At 34.8% G+C, this 21,990-nt stretch overlaps 2 protein-coding genes across 5 annotated transcripts in view; one reads left to right on the top strand and one right to left on the bottom strand.

Moving 5' to 3' along the window:
• Positions 1–1,390, bottom strand: part of LOC129003073 (uncharacterized) — a 32,559-nt gene extending 31,169 nt beyond the window's left edge. For all 4 annotated transcript variants that reach the window (XM_054431296.1, XM_054431295.1, XM_054431293.1 and 1 more), the window contains exon 1: positions 908–1,390. In XM_054431296.1, coding sequence (XP_054287271.1) covers positions 908–1,064 — 157 coding nt within the window. In that variant the 5' untranslated portion in view covers positions 1,065–1,390. The remainder of the gene's footprint in view (positions 1–907) is intronic.
• Positions 1,391–17,696: 16,306 nt separating this feature from the next.
• LOC129004519 (odorant receptor coreceptor-like) lies at positions 17,697–19,694 on the top strand. Its single transcript, XM_054433134.1, has 4 exons — positions 17,697–17,790; positions 18,608–18,712; positions 18,834–18,989; positions 19,567–19,694. The coding sequence occupies exons 1-4, from the start codon at positions 17,782–17,784 to the stop codon at positions 19,624–19,626; spliced, it is 330 nt and encodes a 109-aa protein (XP_054289109.1). The 5' UTR covers positions 17,697–17,781; the 3' UTR covers positions 19,627–19,694.
• The last annotated feature ends 2,296 nt before the right edge of the window (positions 19,695–21,990 follow it).

Below are 21,990 nucleotides of genomic sequence, written 5' to 3'. Positions count from 1 at the left end.
GTTCATTAACAGACGTTGAGGATTGGAATGAGGACGATCATGTCGGCAGTGGCCTAGCTTCTATTACTGATATTTTACGTGAATGAATATGAACTCTATTTTGTTTACTGTATAATTTATGTTAATGTGATTCATATGTAGGCCTACCGTAGTTTATGTATCGTAGTTGATTTATTGTATTTTCGGCTGCACTTTACTTGACGTCCTACACTCATTCGAATGAAAATATCGATCGATATATCGATTAATCGATTGCTTCATTCGATATATTGTTTGGTTAGTTAGGTAAGGTTAACCTAACCTAACTAACCAAACGATATATCGAATGAAAATATCGAATGAAAATATTGAATCGAAAAAAACAATCGAATGAGTGTAGGACGTCAAGTAAAGTGCAGCCGTATTTTCTAAACAGCACCAAAGTCCATTTTCTTTTAAAAATCTAGGCTAGTTATTGCATAGGCCTATCGTAACTCAGATTTTACTCTCATGGCGTCGTGTGTGGTTTTGTCTGTTTAGTATCGAATGTAAACAACTGACAGCTGTTTCCACTCCACAAACCTTCCACCCCTACTAGCCTAGTGTTAGTCGCCACTAGAACTTGGACTCGTCCATACCACAAATATGAATCAACAAAACTGAAGCTTAATATTCATTTTTTAACTATACGGCCACTTAGGAATCTCTCCGACAAAAACTGGTTGCATTTTTGGATTCTGCGTGAAAAATACTGTAAGTAGACATATAAAAACTACATAATAGGCTATCCCAGTGTAAGTACGGTAAATAATTACCACCAAGCCTATTAAGTTACTAGGTCCATAAGTTACCTTAAAACCAAAACCGGGAGGTTGAAACAGCAGAGAGATCTTCTAAAAATTTCCTAGTAATAGGTAGGCCTACTTACCATCATGTCTAGGCATGTAAAAATTGTTCATCATATTAGCTCCCAGCAACTGTACTGGCAGACCAAGCCCATTTTGCAAACCCACATTGTCAAGTTGGTAATGTCCATGGCGGTCTGGCGACATGTCTCTGTTGTTAGCAGTCCAATTGGCACACATTTTAAGTTTTAAAGAAATCAAGTAGGCCTAAAGGATTAAAACTTAAAGTCGACAGGCACGATCGTGATGACTTAAGTAAACCAAAACCCGTATGAAGGGTAGGCTTTATCTTAATTGCGTATCAAAATTAACCGCATAGACTTTATCACGGAACGTAAAAGACCAGTATAACGTTGAATGACATTGATTTATACAACATATTCAATAAATGAGGTATTCAGGACATATAAGATTTATGTAACATCAATCAATCTCGTCTCCATCCCCGGAATATTTAGATTTTTACGAAATGAAATAAAAAGACGTGTTTCAGCACTCCCCACTCAGCACTCAGCAGCAGCACACACACAAACCGAAACCACTAAAACTAACAGTGTTGCCAACCAACCTCTTTGATTTTCCCCGCACGAAACGACGGAAATCCTCGATTTTCCTCGCAAGGATTCTAAAATTACTCGCAAAATCCTCGTTAGCATCAAAGATTAAAATAATTTGAAATTTCCCCATATTTACATGATAATATACGTTTCCACGTTTTCTTTTTTTACTAGAGGTGCAAATAACCAAACAAAAATAGATGCGTAACCTATTGTACTTTAAAAATTATGGGTTTTGTTAAATAGTATGAGTGTGGTCTAGCCATAGACCAACCAACACAATGGAATTATATTTATCTATGATTTAACGCATGCATTATAATCAATGGTAAAAGTAGGTTTTCCATCCCTGAACCCTGACTCTTTGTCAAATCTGAATAAGTACTTGTACTTGTAGTTGGTCTTGGTTTATTTGTAACGTCGAAATTCTTTAACAAATTATAAAATTTTTTTTTATTTTTTATTTTAGGGTATAATAATTCACTCAAGGTAATATTAAATCACGGCCGCCTAAATAAGAAAAAAAACCTGTGTTTATACGCTACCTGAAAAAAATACTTTATAAATTATATCATACTTAATATAACCTTCATTAATACTAATATATTAGTTATTAGCTTTAAAAATTAAATTATAAATCATTCAGATGAGGACGACACCTAGGTACGTATTTTTTGAAAAAGCTAAAAAAGAAAAAGGTAGGGTAGTTTGTTGTTAAATACACATCGGTCCCAGTCATATCCTCATAACAATAGTTCAATTCGAATTCATATTCGCTTCATGATTGCAGGCTTATAGCACGCAGCTCAGCTGAGCTGACATGACAGCGAAAGCTGGAGCTGATCATAGAATTACTTCACTTCACTTCACCTCAGTCCAGTTTCCAGTTCGGCAGTTAGTTCTAAGTTCACCCTCATTTCATCGTCTTCTTCTTCATCTTCTTGTTCTTAGATCTTGATTGGTTGATTTAGTGATTGATTGACTTTTTTCAGTTGCAGAAACTGTTCTTTCAATGATTAGATTCAGAGGGATTTTCAATATATTTTTAAAGAGACCCAGGCACTGAGAATACTCGATTATCAGAAAAATCCTAGTTGCTTTACCTGAAAATACTCGCAAAATCTGAATCCTCGCATAAATCCTCGCAGGGTCTGGAAATCCTCGAAAAACGAGGATTTTCCCCGCAATTGGCAACACTGAAAACTAAAACCGAAACGAAACCATTAATTTATTTCTTCTTTTTCCTTAGCTATTTTTTCATTGCTGTAACCGACATCACCGACAACCGAGTACGGAAAAACAGTTTCTTTTTCTTAAACAGGTAGAGCTCAGTTTTTTTAAACATGCAGCAGCACAGTTTACTGATTTTTCGAAAAAAGATTGCAGCATTGCAGCCAAATAACATTGAAAAACATTATGTTTTATCGTTTTATATATGCATATAATCTATGTTTATCAATTAACTTACCCTCTCATATCAGTTAATGATTTATCAATTAAAGGTGCCGAAGGAAGATTATCAGAACAGATAGTGTTAAACATGTTTTCTATCACAGAGAAACCATTTCCTACGCCATGGACCTGTTTCCTTCCCTTCACATAGCATTTTGGTATTACAGATTCATTAATCTAAGTGATAATCTAACTGTCACAAACTGTTCCCAAACTCTGCGGTGCTAAACTTTACTACTTCCTACGCCAATTCCTACGTCTTGGACCTGTTTTAATCTCTTTCCATATCATTTTAGGATTTTAAATACATTAATCTAATTGCCACAAACATTTCCCACACTCCACACTGCTAGCATTTACTACTTCTTTCACCCTTACCTAAGTTGTGGACATGTTTCCATCCCTTCTCAAAGAATTTCAGTATTGCAGATACATAAATCTAACTGTTACAAACGGTTTCCAGTTCCCACACTCCACACTGCTCGCATTGACTACTTCCTTCACCACTTCCTACGTCGCGGACCTGCTTTCCTCCCTTTCCATAGCGTTTTAGAATTGCAGATACCTTAAACTAATCGTTATAAACAGTTCCCACACTCCAGACTGCTCGCTTTTACTACTTCCTTCACCACTTCCTACGTCGCGGACCTGTTTTCCTCCCTTTCCATAGCATTTTAGGATTGCAGATACCTTAATCTAATCGTCATAAACAGTTCCCACACTCCGGACTACTAGATCCCACACTCCGCACTGCTAGCCTTTACTACAATGCATCAAGTAATATTCAGTATAATCTTAGCTCAATAGTAACAAGTGATGTTTTTGCTTTTGTACTGTATTTTGTAATTTGCTAGTATACTGTGATCTGTGATGCCTTTATGAACACATGTTGCAACTTACAAGTCTTTTGTTTACTTTTTCCTTTGTTTGTTATTTAACTCAACCAACATGGTTACTTAGAAACCCATAACAATAATGATTTTAAAAAAATGTGACTTTCAGTTTCATTTTACTACGTAATTAGATTTTTGTAGGCTGTTCTAACTGCAGTAAACTCGTTTTTAGGCCAGAGAATAAATAAACTATTTACAACATTTGAAGAAAATCGTCGGAGCCGTTTTCGAGATCTTTCTGCAAGCAAGCATAAATACATACATACAAGCAAACATCGCTCATTTTAGAGTATAGGATATATTATAGTTTGTGGCCTCCTCGTTTATATGGTCGTGAGGCTTAATTGGCAACAAATAATGCAAATGAAATAGCAATGTGGCATTTCCAAAGAGAAAAACATAACTTACTGTAATTAAATTGGCTGTTACGTAAATATTGACGTTTACATGCATTGTTAATAAGCGTATCTTATAAAGGATAATGTGATCTAGTTTAAAAGGAATATCTTTCTGTCAGGACAGTAGCTGCTTAAAAAGTATTTACTCTTACAGCCAAAATATCGTGTAGCTTTCAATAATGTTATCAACCCATAGTGGCAACACAAACTCATTATGGGGTCCGTAATATAGGTCACTGCAAATAATTTGTCAAGATAGTTACCATTTTAGGCAATGTTTTTGTGTTTGGATGTTATTAGACACGATAAGAGCACATCTGAACTTCTTCTGCAGATGAATATAACTGTTGGAGAAATATAAGCCGAATCAATTATAAATGTCACAATGCGAGTTAGAGGATTTTGTAACTATAGGGTGATTTTTTTACTGGTGCGGGTTTTTAAACTAAATAAAAAAATGAAAAACAACCTGCATTGACATAAAAATGCATTTATTTGAACTACAGTGTCATGACATTAACGTTTAAAAATGATTTCTGTCATATGGGCTCCATTCCGTTCGCGTAGAAAGCCCAATCGAGAAGTCCAATTTTCGAATACTCTTTCCAGCAGCTGTGGTTGAATTCCGCCAATAACTCGACGTATGTTAGCTTCCAAGTCATTTAAAGTTTGTGGCTTGTCAGCGTATACTTCAGACTTAACATATCCCCACAGAAAGAAGTCTGTTGGCGTGATATCACACGACCGTGGAGGCCAGTTGACACTACCTCTAAATGAGATGATACGTTCACCAAATGTTTCTGCCAAGAGGCCAATTGTGTCGTTTGCCGTGTGGCATGTCGCACCGTCTTGCTGGAACCAGACATTTTCTAAATCCACTTCAAGTTCGTTTAGCTGAGGAACGAAAAAGTCCCGTAACATTGCCCGATAGTGTTGAAACTTTAAATGACTTGGAAGCTAACATACGTCGAGTTATTGGCGGAATTCAACCACAGCTGCTGGAAAGAGTATTCGAAAATTGGACTTCTCGATTGGGCTTTCTACGCGAACGGAATGGAGCCCATATGCCAGAAATCATTTTTAAACGTTAATGTCATGACACTGTAGTTCAAATAAATGCATTTTTATGTCAATGCAGGTTGTTTTTCATTTGTTTATTTAGTTTTAAAAACCGCACCAATAAAAAAATCACCCTTTATATGAGGAAGTTAATTTTTTAGGCTGCTGCTCAGTGCACTTTAATAATATATTTTTTAGAGATAAATTAAATTGTTTTTGTTGCTGAGAGTGGCGCTAGTAGCGATGCACAACCCTTTTCTCGTTAGTCTAATAACATTCAAAGGCACTCTGTTCAAGAAAATAACATTGCAAAATACTTCCTCTGGACAGTTAAGTAACTCTCAATAAATGTGGGTTGTTTAAAATACAACTAGTGTCCCTGTTGCTTGAATTCGAGCAATTTCTAAGTATTACAGACGTTATATTAAAACGAATTTCAACCAAAAGTCAGCAAATATTTGTAGCAAACTATTATATTAGCAAACTTATTGATTGTTTAGGATTAATCTATGCCCTTCTTCTCACTTTTGATTTCTGACAACAGCTGGAGTTTCATAACAATTTTTGTTTCCAATGTTAATCTTATGGAGAAATACAAAACTTTAAAGGGCTCCAGGGCCTCACTCTCTCATTATTTCCCTAAAAAGAAAGTTTCCTGCACAACTTCACGCTATGCTCTTTCCAGTGACACCAAAAACATGACAATTGGTTCAGTAGTTTCGGAGGAGTAATTGTCACAAAAAATCTGCTTGCGTATTAAATAAGTAATAGATTTAAAAATTAACAGCTGTTTCATTAAAAAGTATTATCCACGCATGGCCAAAATGTAAACAAATCTGTGGAGGGATCTTTTAAAGGCTTCTGGGGCAGAGCCCTAAGGGAATTTACTTTGTTTTTCTTTTGATAACTCATCTACAGACCAAGAACTTTCTTTGGACACGTCTCTGCCAAGTTTCTACTCCCAGTCGTTCTCTTAAATTAGTGGAGACAAAGTTTCCAATTAAATATTTAGATTCCCCCATGTTAATCTTATGGGAGAAAACCCATCTTTGATGGAAGATCCAGCCCGAACTAAGATAAAAAGAAAATAAAAAGACTGCAAAACTACATATCAGGGCCATTCTTTTGACACTATAATCATCAAAATCGGTCCAAAAATGAGGGAGGAGTTCTGTTTACAAAAATCGGCTTAGCGTATTATATATATACAGGTTTAGTAAAAAGTGTGGAGACCCCCTGTTATTTTTTCAACGGCCCATACTAGAAAAACTTTACTCGGCACACCTTTTTGGCATGTTATGAAGTACTTTTTGGGCATAACCGCCACTTGGTCTACATCCCCAAAATGGGGGATTTTGGGGGAAACTCAAAACTTTCTAATGGAAAGACCCATCGAATGACCCCTCATTTTGAAGATCCTGTTAAAATAAAACTAAAAACGCAAACTAGAGGTTTCCATCTCAATTCAGTAAAAAATGGAAGCTGATTGAAATCTTTAGAAATCAGAAATAACTTGCAATTTTATATTCAATTGGCTGCCATATTTTACTGTGTTGAGATAGAGACCTATAGTTTGCGTTCTTAGTTTTCTTGTACTATGACCTTCAAAATGAGGGCGTCACTCGATGGGGCTTAACATTTAAAATTTTTGAGTTTCCCCCAAAATCCCCCATTTTGGGTTTGGGAACCAAGTGGCTATTAGGCTTAAAAAGTACTTCCTAACATGCCAAAAAGGTGTGTAGCGTTTAGTTTTCCTAGTGTGAGCCGTTACAAAATTTACAGGGGGTCTCCAGACTTGGAAAGCTGTAAGTTAAATTTAACTTCTGAGAATTTCAATTGGCTGCCATGTTTTACTGGATTGAGATAGAGACCTCTAATTTGCGTTGTTAGTTTTATTTTACCAGGACCTTCAAAATGAGGGGTCACTTGATAGGTCTTTTTATTTGAAATTTTTGAGTTTCCCCCAAAATCCTCCATTTGGGGGATGTACACCAAGTGGCCCCGGTTATGCCCAAAAAGTACTTCATACCATGCCATAAAGGTGTGCCGAGTTTAGTTTTTCTAGTATGGGCCGTTAAAAAAATAACAGGGGGTCTCCACACTTTTTACTAACCCTGTATATAGATTTGAACGAATAGTGTTTTTCGGAACGAATATAGTAATTCGGTCCCGGGCTCAAGCCTTACCATGAGACCTACAGTAATAGCTAATTCCCTCTAGGAAAATTTGCTAAAAGGATGGTTGGACACAGACAGTATATGCTTAAGAGAGTATCCTTTTCTGGGGAACCCTCCAGGCTATTTAAAAGTCCACGAGCTTGTAAATGTTAACCGGTCCCTTACAAAAATATGTTTAAACAAAAGCCGGCTCCAGACATGCGCCATTCACCAAAGCACCGAACAGCGACTCACCGATTCGCGAGTAGTGTGGATAGGTGTTTGTCTGTTTGGTAAGCAGCAAACATTCGTGCGTGTTTTCCCGTTCATTGTAGGTATTTTTGCACACATCAAAGTGAACGAATATTTTTGCTATTCCCGAAATGAACAGTTGCTCGGAAAACAACACATGTGTGAAGACGTCTACTCGTTAATCGGTGAATAGCAAGACAACAAGATCGCCAAACGTCAAATATATCGTGCTTTGCCAATGGCGCATGTCTGGAGCGGCATTGCATCACATTACGCATAATACTGTATCCTCCATTACAAATAAAAAATAAAAATACTTTAATACTTTTAATAGTTTTCTTTGAAATGGCGACCATACAAAGTAGGTATTTTAAGCCAAGTATGAATGGAGATGAGATTATTAGAGGACCTTTTCAAACGTTTTCTAAATTCAAAAGGGTTTATTTTGGCTCTGGATTCCAACTTCTTGGAACAAGAAATGTTTATTGTATGATTATAATTTAAAACCAGGTTGCATTGCTTTGATTTTGAAAAAATGGTTAAATTTCCCTGATTTTTAGTAGTGATTTCTATATACTGTTTTGCTTTTTGAAATAGATCATGCTAATTCTGCAGACGGTATATTTTTTGTTGGGTTTCTTTGAGGTTTTTGGCAAAGCATTGACGCCTAGAATCATCGGTCCACCAAATGGACAGACAAAAGATTTATCTGAGACTACAAAAAAAAGTTTTGTTAGATTTCTTGGGTTTATTAGTTTTGTTTGACTAAAGTTCATATTTACAGGATGTATAAACTAGGGAAAGTAAAAATATTATAAAGATAGATGAAATATAGTGTTTTAAATATTAATGCTCTTTTAGCTTAGCTCAATACTGCCTGGAGGGACTGATAAAGTATGAATGTTGGATGAATAAACAATGATGAGAAAAATAGCACAGATTTAGAAAGTTCTGATATTGCCGACTATTATATCAGTATAGCGTTAGACCCAAAAATGTTGTATACTTTGTGAGAGTTTGAGTAACATTTATTGGTAACTTGTAAAAAACATGGCCAACCGGCTTTTAGAATCATATTTTACCTTAGTGACCTGGATGATGTATAGTGTTGCTGCTCGGCCAACAAAAAAAATTATGAAAAACAATCTGAAGATGTTTCTTGTGAACACGATCTGGCCTGTCGCTTTCTTGTTGTTTTGGGCCCCTTTGGTTCCGATGGTAACTCTTAAAATATTCCAGAACATAAGGAACGAACAATGGGAAGACCTGCTGGATATCATGCACATGTATTTTCTAGGCTGCAACACATTATACATGTGTTATGCTGTTCAAAAAACTTGCAAAATTTATAAGATCGTCATGGACCATATTAAAACGAGTTTTTATACCTTCAGCGATTTGGGCTTTAACGATTTTTCGATAATGATTGTTTTGTGGATTGTCTGTGCCATGTCGTTTACATTCTACATAGTGACAACTATCTATTACGGTGAAGTTTTGGTCCCACTTTGGATTCCGTTTGTGGACAATGACAAACCCCTGTACACATTCTTGTTCTACTTCACCTGGGCGTACGAAGGGTTGGCTGGTATATATATGTTGGTTTTGTATGGGTTTCTGGGCCCATTCGTCATCGTCTCAAATATTGTAATAATCAAAGAAATAGATTACCTCATTAAAAAATTAGATGCTTTTGAGTTTTGTGACCGTAAAACTTATGCTAAGAAGTTATCAATAAATAAACTTTTCAAGAATTCATACATAAAAAATGATAACATTGCACTACCCTCGACTGTTAACACATTTATCAAACAAAACCAGGGCATCAAGAGGATAAATGATCCAATTTTACAAACTCTTTGTCACTCTGAGTCTGATACAAGAACATTTGTTAAAAAGTTTGTACAACATCACGAAACAGTGAGAAGGTAAGCTATATGGCCATTGTTCAGAATGAATTTCATCCTTTATTCGAGACAGTTTTGTTCTTTTAATTTACGGGGGTATATAGTATAACACATCTACCATAGCCATAATAATGTTCTATTACCTAACCCGCCATGTTAAACTTCCCTATCCCAAGCGTGATATATACAACTTCTTTACTTAACGAGTGATGTAAAGTTGAAAAAACTCACTCGGTGAGGTAATGAAACCCATTTAAATAACATTGAGTGGTTAACTTAAAAAATATACCTCTATGGAGCCAACGAAGTTTAACGCTAGAAATCAGCTGTGCGCTTGAATTTTATTGTTATGCTTTGATGAATTTTCCAAACCTAGCTTTTGTTTGTAAACGAACGTTACTGTTAGAAGATGAGTGAAATGGATAATGAAAAATATTGTTCGTAACCTCCTGTATATTGTCGGGTCAGGTAAAATCTTGTACGTTACATCTTGTACGTTACTCGCTTCCGCTCGTTGCACAACATTCACCTGCGTGATGTAAAAACGCTCTTACTGTGTTGTAGTGTAAATAGCTATTACTGTACCCAAACAATAGACAAAAGTAAATAACACATGATTGTAACTGTAAACAATCCTAATTTGAAAGATCCCATTGTGTATCTCAGCTTTTTGTTCCATGGTGATTGATTCAAATTAGCTGTTCTCATAAATGGAAAAAAATATGAGTGCTGCACTCTGTTGGTAAACCCTATAAGTTTTTAATGCTATTGAATATCATTGAACCAACTTGTGTAGTTCAAACAGCTGGCAAAATTCTTTAATTCACATTTTCTCGAAAATGGCCCGATTGATTTTGATAAAAATTCAGTATGTTATAGAGTATCCAATAGTCAATGGTTATAGTCATTTAGATTCTGAACAAATTGGTACAAATTCCATTTCCGTAAAAAAGTTAATGTAACTTATGTTATTTTCCCATAAAAAATCCCATAAAATTACAATCAGATTTTGGAAAAAACCCAGTTTTGATCAAAATTAATGTGTTATGGTCCTTATAATTCTAAACAAAATAATGCAACCCCCATTACTGTAACAATTGCGGTTCAAAAGTTATCGCAACTGTTGTGATTTTTCCTACAAAATTGTCATAGTTTCTCCCACCCTTACCCATGATACAGGTTGTTGACAAGCTTATGAGAGAAAGCATGTGTCAGATTGCTGATACCGTTTATTTATCATTTATGACAACAACCAACTAGCTACAAAAAGCTGTGAAAAATTAGAATTTCATTTTTTTTTAGGGGGCAGTTGAACATTATGGCTATGGTAGATGTGCTCCATGTAAATTAAAAGAACCAAATTTTCTCAAACCATGTCCTCTCACATTGCAAACACAAAGCACAAGTATATAACTCTGCAATAAGCATTTTATACTTTTACACCTACCCCGTACGAAGGACGGGTACTCATCTGCTAGTTACAAATAAAAAAAAGTTGTTTGACAAAAGTTTAATATTTGTATAATGAACAAATCTGGCGAAATTAAAAATATTACAAAGATAAAATTTAATCTATTTAAAATATTAAATGATCCTTAGCTCAATAGTGTGTGGAGGTACTGGTAAAGTATGAATGTTGGATGAATAAACAATGATGAGAAAAATAACACTGCTTTAAAGTTCTGATATTTTCTACTTTTATATCAGTATAGCGTTCAGCCCAATGTTGTAGACTTTGTGAGTTCGAGTATTATTTATTGTTAACTTGTAAAAAACATGGCCAACCGGCTTTTAGAATCATATTTTACCTTAGTGACCTGGATGATGTATAGTGTTGCTGCTCGGCCAACAAAAAAAATTATGAAAAGCAATCTAAAGATGTTTCTTGTGAACAAACTCTGGCCTGTCACTTTTTTGTTGTTTTGGGCCCCTTTGGTTCCGATGGTAACTCTTAAAATATTCCAGATCATGAGGAACGAACAATGGGAAGACCTGCTGGATATCATGCACATGTATTTTCTAGGCTGCAACACATTGTACATGTGTTATGCTGTTCAAAAAACTTGCAAAATTTATAAGATCGTCATGGACCATATTAAAACGAGTTTTTATACTATCAGTGATTTGAGCTTGAAAGATTTGTCGATAATGATTGTTTTGTGGATTGTCTTAGCCATGTCGTTTACATTCTGCGTAGCAACAACTATCTATTACGGTGAAGTTTTGGTCCCACTTTGGATTCCGTTTGTGGACAATGACAAACCCCTGTACACATTCTTGTTCTACTTCACCTGGGCGTACGAAGGGTTGGCTGGTATATATATGTTGATTTTGTACGGGTTTCTGGGCCCATTTGTCATCGTCTCAAGTATTGTAATAATCAAAGAAATAGATAACCTCATTAAAAAATTAGATGCTTTTGAGTTTTGTGACCGTAAAACTTATGCTAAGAAGTTATCAATAAATAAACTTTTCAAGAATTCATACGTAAAAAATGGTAACATTGCATTACCCTCGACTGTTAACACAATTATCAAACAAAACCAGGCCATCAAAAGGATTAATGATCCAATTTTACGAACTCTTTGTCACTCTGAGTCTGATACAAGAATATTTGTTAAAAAGTTTGTACAACATCACGAAACAGTGAGAAGGTAAGCTATATGGTAATTTTTTCAGGATGAATTTTAATTTTTATTTGGAAAATAACTCAAGTTTGTTGTGAGGAACAAGTAATTAGTGCTGTTGTAGTTAGTCAGACCATTATGTATTTTAATGACTAAAGGAATACAATAAATCTACGTGATCCTAATTCATCCACGGATGCAGTGGCGGTCCCAGGGGGGATGGGAGGGATGTATTCCCCCCCCCCCCCGAAATATTTTATATTTTAATAGCTAACATAAATACTATTGAGCATATTTTCAAATACAGAGCTCAAATACGTATAAAAATATGGTCTTAGGCTTCAAATTTCACATTTTTTCGTATTGGGACTCCCGGACTACCCTTTTCCCATATCCCCGAGACCCCCCGGTGGTCATCCCCCCTGAAATGAAATCCTGAGATCGCCACTGCACTGATGAAAAGTAGGGTACACAGGAAACATTCAATGGTACACATAAGTGGTGTCTAGTACTAGTGCTGGTGTCTAGGGCAAAGTCCAACACCTCCTTTACCATCATGTGCTAAAACTCTCACGGAGGTAGACCTTGTGTCCTGTGTTACAGGACTTTCCGCTCAGTGTTTGCCGTTCGGGCTCTTCCTTGCTCGTAACAAGAATATTTCCGATTCGACATTGTATAATCTTCACCTTTTTATCAGTAGAACATGAAAAAATTGTCTGCATGAATTAAGATGATTTTCGCACAAATTAGCACTCGACACATAAAGAGGAAGATTTCTTTCATCCAATACCTGCATGTTTAAATTATTATTGATTTGTGTTAAATATTATCATATTATGTGATGATTGTGTTGTATCTGCTTTATTTGTGTGTTTTGAGAATAACATGGAATCCAATGGATGAAACAGGATCACATGGCATTTATTTGGTATTCTGATCTTTTATTCATCGCATATTATGTAGTGATTGAGAAGACAACAAATCGTAACATCATAAACACTTTAGTTTAAAGTAAGCATTTTTATAGGAAGTAAAATTATTCATTTGATTTGTTTAGTTTCTCTATTAGCCCAGTCAATAAATGTTTTTTATCGCAACTAAATGGTGGAAAGCTGGATTTTTTATATGTGATAGAACCACATGAGAGGTGTATTTTCCCAGAAGTCCCCACTTCTACTCCTTGAGCTTTCCCCCCCACCCCCCTCCAAACATAGAAATTGCAGTGATTTACTTAATTGATCATAATTCGAATGTTATGTAAGCTATCGATCTGCAATTTGTTTTGTTTTATTTCTGATTAGTTTTCCTACAACTTTTGTATTTACAACATTTTTCTAAAACCAATACTTAGGGAGATATAAAATTTAAACTTCATTAAAAGCTTTGTTTCAGAGTGCAAAGTCTTGTTTTTCTCTATGTATACTTTTAAATATAAATAATACGCAAATATGGTTCAAACAAAAGTTTTAGTACGTTTTTCAAGGTTTACAAATATATTATTGGTTAGTCATCTAGGTGACCGGGTGAAGAGCTGAGCGTCGGCAAAGTGAGCGCGTGCGCGCTAGTTGAACACCTCTGCGCTGCGTCATTGCATCTAGCCCAGCCAATAAACGCACCAACTGCCTTTTTTCGTCGCTAAATAGTGGAAAGCTGAGTTTGTTATATGTGATAGAACCACTTAAGACGTGTATTTTGCAAAAAGTTCCTGAATCTGGAAATATCAGTTGTTAACTTTACTGGATATAATTCAAATTCTACGCATGCCATGTAGTGAAATTTGGTTTAGTATTATTTATAATTAGTTTATCTACAACTGTTGTACTAAAGATTTTCATATAAAAGTAAATCCAAAGAGATATAACGTTTAAAATTTTTTTATATAATGTTTATGTTTATTAGTTCACAATTTTGTTTTACCCTCTATATATTTTTTCCAAATAAAATACGCAAAATGTTACAAACAAAAATTTTAGTATGTTTCTTAAGGTTTATAAATATATATTTGATTAGTCATCAGCATCCGCGCAGCCCCGTCCGTCGATACATAGCCTAATAAGGACCGGCACCACTAAGTTCTCAACTGTTTTATATAAATCCTAAGACTTCCTAATTCGTAGCCTACATTACTACCAAAACAATCTGTTTCCAAGCTAAACCGTGAATAAATGAATCACCTCACGGTCAGTAAAAATTGTTCGTCGACTTACTAATCCTTGATACAAACTGCGTCCTATCGTTAAAATGTCCCTCTCTTCACGCTTCCCGCTAGCAAATAAAAAATGGCTGCTCGCTCTGCCATGAGTTGTAAGCCTGTGTTAAAATAATATCACGAACAACGTAGAAAACTGTCGGTAGTATTTATAAGCCATTTTTAATCATGGTAAGGAAAACAAATTAAAACCAGTCCGTTAAAACTAACTTTTGTATTAAGTCTATATAGAGGAGATTTTAAAACACTTAATAAGCGCCTTCTTCTTTATTAGCGATGTTAAACGTTTGCATAATGTCTACCAAAAACCAATAAAGAACTATTATACTGACTAATTTTTTAGATAACATGAAAACAATAAAATATTAGAGAACAGAACCTCACCAAGATTCACAGTATAGAGTCTCTAAAAATGATTGATCTGGACCACGTATTAGTGCCGTAAAGCAGATTCGTAACACATTGCTGCCAATTTTTACGAAAAAAACCTCAATATGATTGACACATCTACACAATATGTTAAGAAATTTGAATAATCTGCCTGTATGTATCCCGTAAATAGTCTTGCCTGGGGACACAAATAGCTTTTAACTTACTTATTTATAAATTTTGGATATATGCCTTATTACATTAATTAATTGGAAAGTAAATAAAAGAAAATACGTCTAATAGTATAACATTTAAAACATAAATTTACACTTATAATGTTACTGTCAATACTGTAAATATACATAAAAGATGGTAAGTGGTCGTCGATATCGATTCGACACTCCAATCATCCTCAGACCCATAGGCGAATTGGATCATCTCATCATTGGGTTCAGTATGTTTCTTACCCAGCTTTATGTAATGTAATATATGTATCCATGTTTATAATTGTCAATAGGTGTAGCCATTGACAGAAATAATTAAATAAATTATTATTTTAAATGATAAACTAGTTAAAACCAACAATAAATTTAAGAAATGTACAAATGATTAGGTTTCATCTAATTAGTATTTTTTTCAGTTTACTATTTAGATCTTTACTGACCGCGAGGCGCAGTTAGTATAAATCTTGCGGGTAACAAATCGAGTCCCATTGGTGGTAGATAATGGAAAGCACATTGTAACGTAAGGAAGAGCAAAGAGTATGGTGCACGTGCTTTATAGTGCTTTTTAAAGTGTTTACTAGGCCTAGTGTTCTATACCTCAATCTATAAAACTTTCGTTGGTAAAAGATGAAGAAATCAAGTATTAAAAGTATTGCAAGTATAACAAGTAAGTAGGTAGAGATTAATTTACCTGAACCAAAACTGGTTATTAAAAAATTATTGGGTTCCATCTAAATAATAATTGTTTTTACTGTTAACGGTTAAGCTTGGATACAGATTGTTTTGGTAGTAAACTAAAAAGTACAAGGCCATAGCATTTGTATAAAACCTTTGAGAACTTAGCGATGTCGGTGCCTATACGCGACGCATCGACGGGCGGTGCTGCGCTGCGCGGAAGCCTGCACCCGGTGTCTTTGCCGACAATGCCGACGCCCCACACTACATCAGTTTTTTCAGATGACTAATCAAATATATATTTATAAACCTTAAGAAACATACTAAAGCTTTTGTTTGAAACATTTCGCGTATTTTATTTGGGAAAAAATATATAGAGGGTAAAACGAAATTGTGTACTCTTAAACATAAACATTGTAAAAAAAGTTTAAATGTTATATCTCTGTGGATATAGTTTTATAAGAAAATCTTTAGTACAACAGTTGTAGATAAACTAATTATAAAAAATACAAACCAAATTTCACTACGATGGCATGCGTAGAATTTGAATTATATCCAGTAAAGTTAACAACTGATATTTCCAGGTTTGGAGGGGGTTGGAGGGGGTGGGGGGGAGATTCAGGAACTTTTTGCAAAATACACGTCTTAAGTGGTTCTATCACATATAACAAACTCAGCTTTCCACTATTTAGCGACGAAAAAAGGCAGTTGGTGCGTTTATTGGCTGGGCTAGATGCAATGACGCAGCGCAGAGGTGTTCAACTAGCGCGCACGCGCTCACTTTGCCGACGCTCAGCTCTTCACCCGGTCACCTAGATGACTAACCAATAATATATTTGTAAACCTTGAAAAACGTACTAAAACTTTTGTTTGAACCATATTTGCGTATTATTTATATTTAAAAGTATACATAGAGAAAAACAAGATTTTGCACTCTGAAACAAAGCTTTTAACGGAGTTTAAATTTTATATCTCCCTAAGTATTGGTTTTAGAAAAATGTTATAAATACAAAAGTTGTAGGAAAACTAATCAGAAATAAAACGAAACAAATTGCAGCTCGATAGCTTACATAACATTCGAATTATGATCAATTAAGTAAATAACTGCAATTTCTATGTTTGGAGGGGGGTGGGGGGAAAGCTCAAGGGGTAGAAGTGGGGACTTTTGGGAAAATACACCTCTCATGTGGTTCTATCACATATAAAAAATCCAGCTTTCCACCATTTAGTTGCGAAAAAGGCTGTTTTATTGCATTCATTGACTGGGCTATATGTATATCTGAAATTATTAATAACCATTGAAATGTTCTGACTTTGTTGTATAAGATGTGAATGAAACATCTATAACGTATACCGTCATATGGTTTCACTCTGTGTACAAAGCTAGTAATATAATTGACTATCTTGTAACAATAGTAAAAAAGGTTTTATGGCTTTGTTTGCTTGGAGCTTAAAATTGTTTATAAATTACATTTACTTTTAATCTTTTGGCTATGCATAACTTACACACTGAAGATAAATATTTGAAGACTTATTGACTTAATGTAATGTAGATGATAATTCTAATAACATATAAAAACTATCGACAATTAATTATTCTTCATTCTAATACAAAGGAAGTATAAAAGATAGTAAAAGATTATACGTTTACAATCTCAATTATCATTAGGTAGATCTGATCATTGAATATTGGATAGTGAAGTAGACGTCCAATCTATATGGACCATCTGCTATAGATCACAATATGTCATTCCATTAGTTTGAATTATTGGTAAAAAAGATTGTGTATTCAACAGAAATCAGTAATTTAGATCAGCACAATCTGTTAGTAGCTCACATCAACTAGGCCTACAACGATTTTGGTTAAAAAAAAACTCTGGCTACAAATTTAACATGGGGATGATATGTCTAAATGATCTGATTCAAAATGTCATAAAATCAAAGACTTTAATTTCAATTACTAGATTCTCATACCTAACTTTACCAATGTTGCAAGTCTAACCATCTAAATGCAATTTTCTTTTGCAGAGTCATTCAGGAAGTCTCCAGCATTCATCGCTACACATTCCTGACTCAGTCTCTATTCACGATATTTCACTCTTGCTTTCTGGCATTCAACATGTATTACGTATGCATTAATCATTATTATTTTATCATAAGCATAAATATTTATAAACACAAACAAGGAAAAGTTTCCAAATTTTTACTCTCTATGTATATTCAAAATGATAATATTGAGGAAAATTTTACGTATCACATCACCACTTACTGCTGGATTTTTTAGTGGTTATCAGGAAGTCACTGGTTCGATCCGGAGAAAAACAATAAGCTTTACGATCTGGGCAGGCTCTAGAGCCCTGGGTCGTTTTCACATTACTTCAGGCTAGACCTAGGCGTTGTGGCATTATCATTTAGATAAACTCCATAGGTGATCTGGCGGGTATTTTAATACAGGAACTCAGGGACCGAAGTCCCGGGCTCTACCACTGGATCAGCTCGCTCCCCGATTTACTGAGTATGAGTCTTGAATGAATGAGTGATGCCTTAAAAATGAACTGCTGCATTGTGTGTGAAATATCGGCAACTATTTAATATCCTCGTCTGCATTAACCCAGCCGTCGCCCAAAGACCAGGACCTTCCAGCTTTAGGAATCCGTGGAAGTCTATCACAATTAAAGGATTATCTCAAGTTTACCAAAAGGGGTTTTATGTGATTTTTTAAAACAAGTTTTATGGAAATTGTTGAGTATGTAGAAACGGACTCGATTTCTATTTTAATTTAGCTGTGGTACTCAATACGTTTAAAAATCTTTCATAGTCTCATATTATTTTATTGAATACGTTTATTCTTGTATAAACAGTTGTGTTTCACAGGTGGTAACAACATTTAGTTGCAATTTCTATTTTTTTATTTTCTTAAGTTGAAATAAAATCTTTTTTTCCAGACGGAACGTTTATACAAGGTGATAGCCAAATCCAGCCCACTTCTGTTTCTCTCGTACTATTTGCTATTCATTTACTGCTTGAGCGGACAAAGACTCACAGACACGGTAAATGTTACATGTAAATGAAAAGAAATTTCATACTGCTAGATCACCCCTATTTTTATACATCAATTGCCACAAAAAAGAATCTTTCCTTTGTAAAATTAACTATGGTTTTTATTTCCAGTGTGAAAAGCTGTTCTACGGACTCTGTCAGTGCAAGTGGTACAACTGTCCTCGTAGTTTCAAGATGTCTCTCTTGACAATGATACAGTTTTGCAGCCGACCTGTTAATCTCACCGGGGGAGGGATTTTTACCGCTTCGTTTGAAACATTTATGCATGTGAGGTTTTACTTAGTTAAGGTTGACTTGTTCAAAGGTTTATTGCGGAAATTTTCCATCACGACGTTAACTTCGCCATCACCAACAATGAACATCAAACAAAGGTCGACTATTTCATTTTTTTATTTTGGTGAATTATAAATAAATTGTAAAAATGTAGAATGTTGGAGAAACTATAGATCTTTACAAAACAGACTCAAATCGTTATGAAATAACTCTGTGACTTTTCTATGTTTACCTTTGCATATTGTAGGTTGAAAATCTTAAGTTTATAAAATTTGCACATTGCACTTCCATTGAAGATTGCTCTTTTGCTTTTTATGCATTGAGGTTTGATGTCTTGTAATTCGATAGTGATAGTATTTTATTTTTATGAATTGTTTTTAATTGAAAGATAGATTGAAATGTGACTGTGATAAATGTAATTTATAATAATAATGTAATGTTTTAATTGAAGAGGTCTGTTTGTAATCAATGTATGTACTTGATTACTTGAATGGAGGTGTGTATTTCTAAAATGTGTTTTAGTCATAATAATATTCTTATAATTGTTTTTTTTTTTTTTTTTTTGTTACAGGGTTTGCAGCAGTCAGTATCTTATATTTTACTTCTGAAGCAATTAACACCAGAGAAATAGATACCTGGATTTATCAGTCTATTAATATGGTGGGATTTTTAAAGTAATAAAGTGAGGATATATGGAAATTCGTCTTTAAATACACACATATTAAAATATATATTTAATTCTCAATTTCAATCAGGTTTCTTAATGGCCTCTGGAATTATTGCATTGAACACAATTTCAGAGCTAAATTTGAATTCAAATAAACAAATTGTCTGGTACAGAACTCGCCTTCAAATATAAAAGGTAGCTTATGGTTCGATTCCAAGCTAGATAAATTCTTGGCCAAAAGATGTCATTAATAATAGCCCAATGATCAATTATTTATCATTGGGCTATCCATTAAATCATAATATCTAGCAAAAGGTTGGTTATGTTTGTTTCACATAAATCTTATAATAACTTATACGGATGAATATTACCTAGATAGTTAACATCTTATAGATGGATATTCAGACTGTATAGTTTAATAGATTACTTGTCAAGAAAATCGATGTAATGTGATGGTTGTGAATAAAACAAAAACAAATAAATTATTTATTTATACCCTATACTACCTCTATCACATATAAGCTCTTGAAACACAATATTATTTCATTTCACTCGGGCCAAATGAAAATTGTGAATTAGAAGGATAGATCTCTGTATATTTTAGCCGTAATAATTTCCTATACTTTAAACCGGTAGACTGAAACCGCAAACCGAAAACTGGGTTTGCCGGATAAAATCATGGAGCTATAAAATATACAACCATCAACTAACCAACACAAGTAGACTTCCCATCCCGTTGTAAATTTTGAAGCTCGTTTTTGTGTCTAGTTCATGTCCGGTGACACTGGTGGCTAGTGTCGACGAAATTTTGTTTCTATTATTTTAGAGTTAACTAGCTGTAACCCGCGGGCTTTGCCCCGTTTAACTTCTTAATTTTCAAGATGATATCGTTCGCATGGCTCAATCACGTCCTGGTTGAAGTTCGTTCGCTACGCTCACTCACCTTTAGGTTGGAGCTCGTTCGCTACGCTCACTCACCTTTTGGTTGCAAATTAGCTGTTGTCGTAAATGTAAAAGAAATAATAGTGCTGCATCCTGTTGGTAATCCTTGTAACTTTAATGCTATTGAACATCATAGAACAGAACCAACTTGTTTAGTTGAAACAGCTGTTAAGATTCATTAATTCAATTTCTCATAAGGTTAACATGGGAAACTCCAGAGCCACTGGGGCGGAGCCGATTGGACGGATCACGAAATTGATGGTGTATAAACCTATTCCATGAAATTCTACACGTATGTACTAAGTTTCGTGGCAATCGGTTCAGCGGTGTCTGAGTTTATCACTACTGCCAAACAAATATATATATATATATGCAAACATCCTCTTTTATACTTATAGATTTCATGATTTGTGCTTTACTGTTTGGTTATATAACTACATTGGCTTCATCTGTTCCATAAGGATGAGAAATATACTAAGGTAAGGGCACGGCTGCCTTTAACTTTAAGGGAGTATTGTTTTTTCTTTGGTACAACTAACTGGTTGGTGGAAGGGAAAACATAGGTGTGCTATCTTCCTTCCACCATGACTAAAGCCGGGTTTACACTATGTAGCAAAACCTGCTATATAGCAGATTTGTGTAACATCTAGCAATGTTATATATATAACATTTGCTAGAAGTAGAAAAAGTCACTTTTCAAAAGTGCTATATAACACTGCTATATGTAGCAGATTCTGCTATATATAGCAAAAATTGTGCTATCCATCGGGAGTCGGTAAAGATCAAAAGAAATGCGTGCTATATCTAACATTGCTATATGTAGCAATGTTATACAAATATTTTTCGTTTAGCATCTGCTATATGTAGCATTTAGTGTCAACAGTTCACAAAAGTTCACAGTTAGTTGTAGCCTCCTGTGTACGGACATTTTTGCTCGGAGATCTTTGATTAATGGAAGGACTGTAAAGCACCAGGGCGTGGGATCGGGATGCTATTATAAACTTTAATTGAACTGTTCCGTGGACAACCGGCGTTGTGGTCATACGTAAAACGTTTTTGAATCTACCACCGCCTTATTTCGCGTTTTAATTATGGATCGCTTCCGCTTCTGACTTCCGATCACCGTGATAGCTGCTTTGAACAATGTCTCTTCGGCTCGACATTTTCGATACAGAATGTAAATGAGGTTGTGCTACATATAACATATAGCACGGGCACCGGAATCACAAAATTGTCTGTAACTTTTTTGTATAGTAAAAGTTATATAGCAATGTTATATAGCAAAAGTTATATAACAATGTTATATAGCAAAAGTTATATAGCAGTTTTTGCTACATAGTGTAAACCCGGCTTAACTGGACTGGAGGTATCTCTGAATGAGAGATT

This window comes from Macrosteles quadrilineatus, unplaced genomic scaffold (assembly GCF_028750875.1).
Source record: "Macrosteles quadrilineatus isolate MER2022 unplaced genomic scaffold, UCM_ALF_1.0 Scaffold_9__3_contigs__length_116548681, whole genome shotgun sequence".
In the NCBI taxonomy this organism is placed as follows: Eukaryota; Metazoa; Arthropoda; class Insecta; order Hemiptera; family Cicadellidae; genus Macrosteles; species Macrosteles quadrilineatus.
This window is presented reverse-complemented; position numbering and strand designations above follow the sequence as displayed.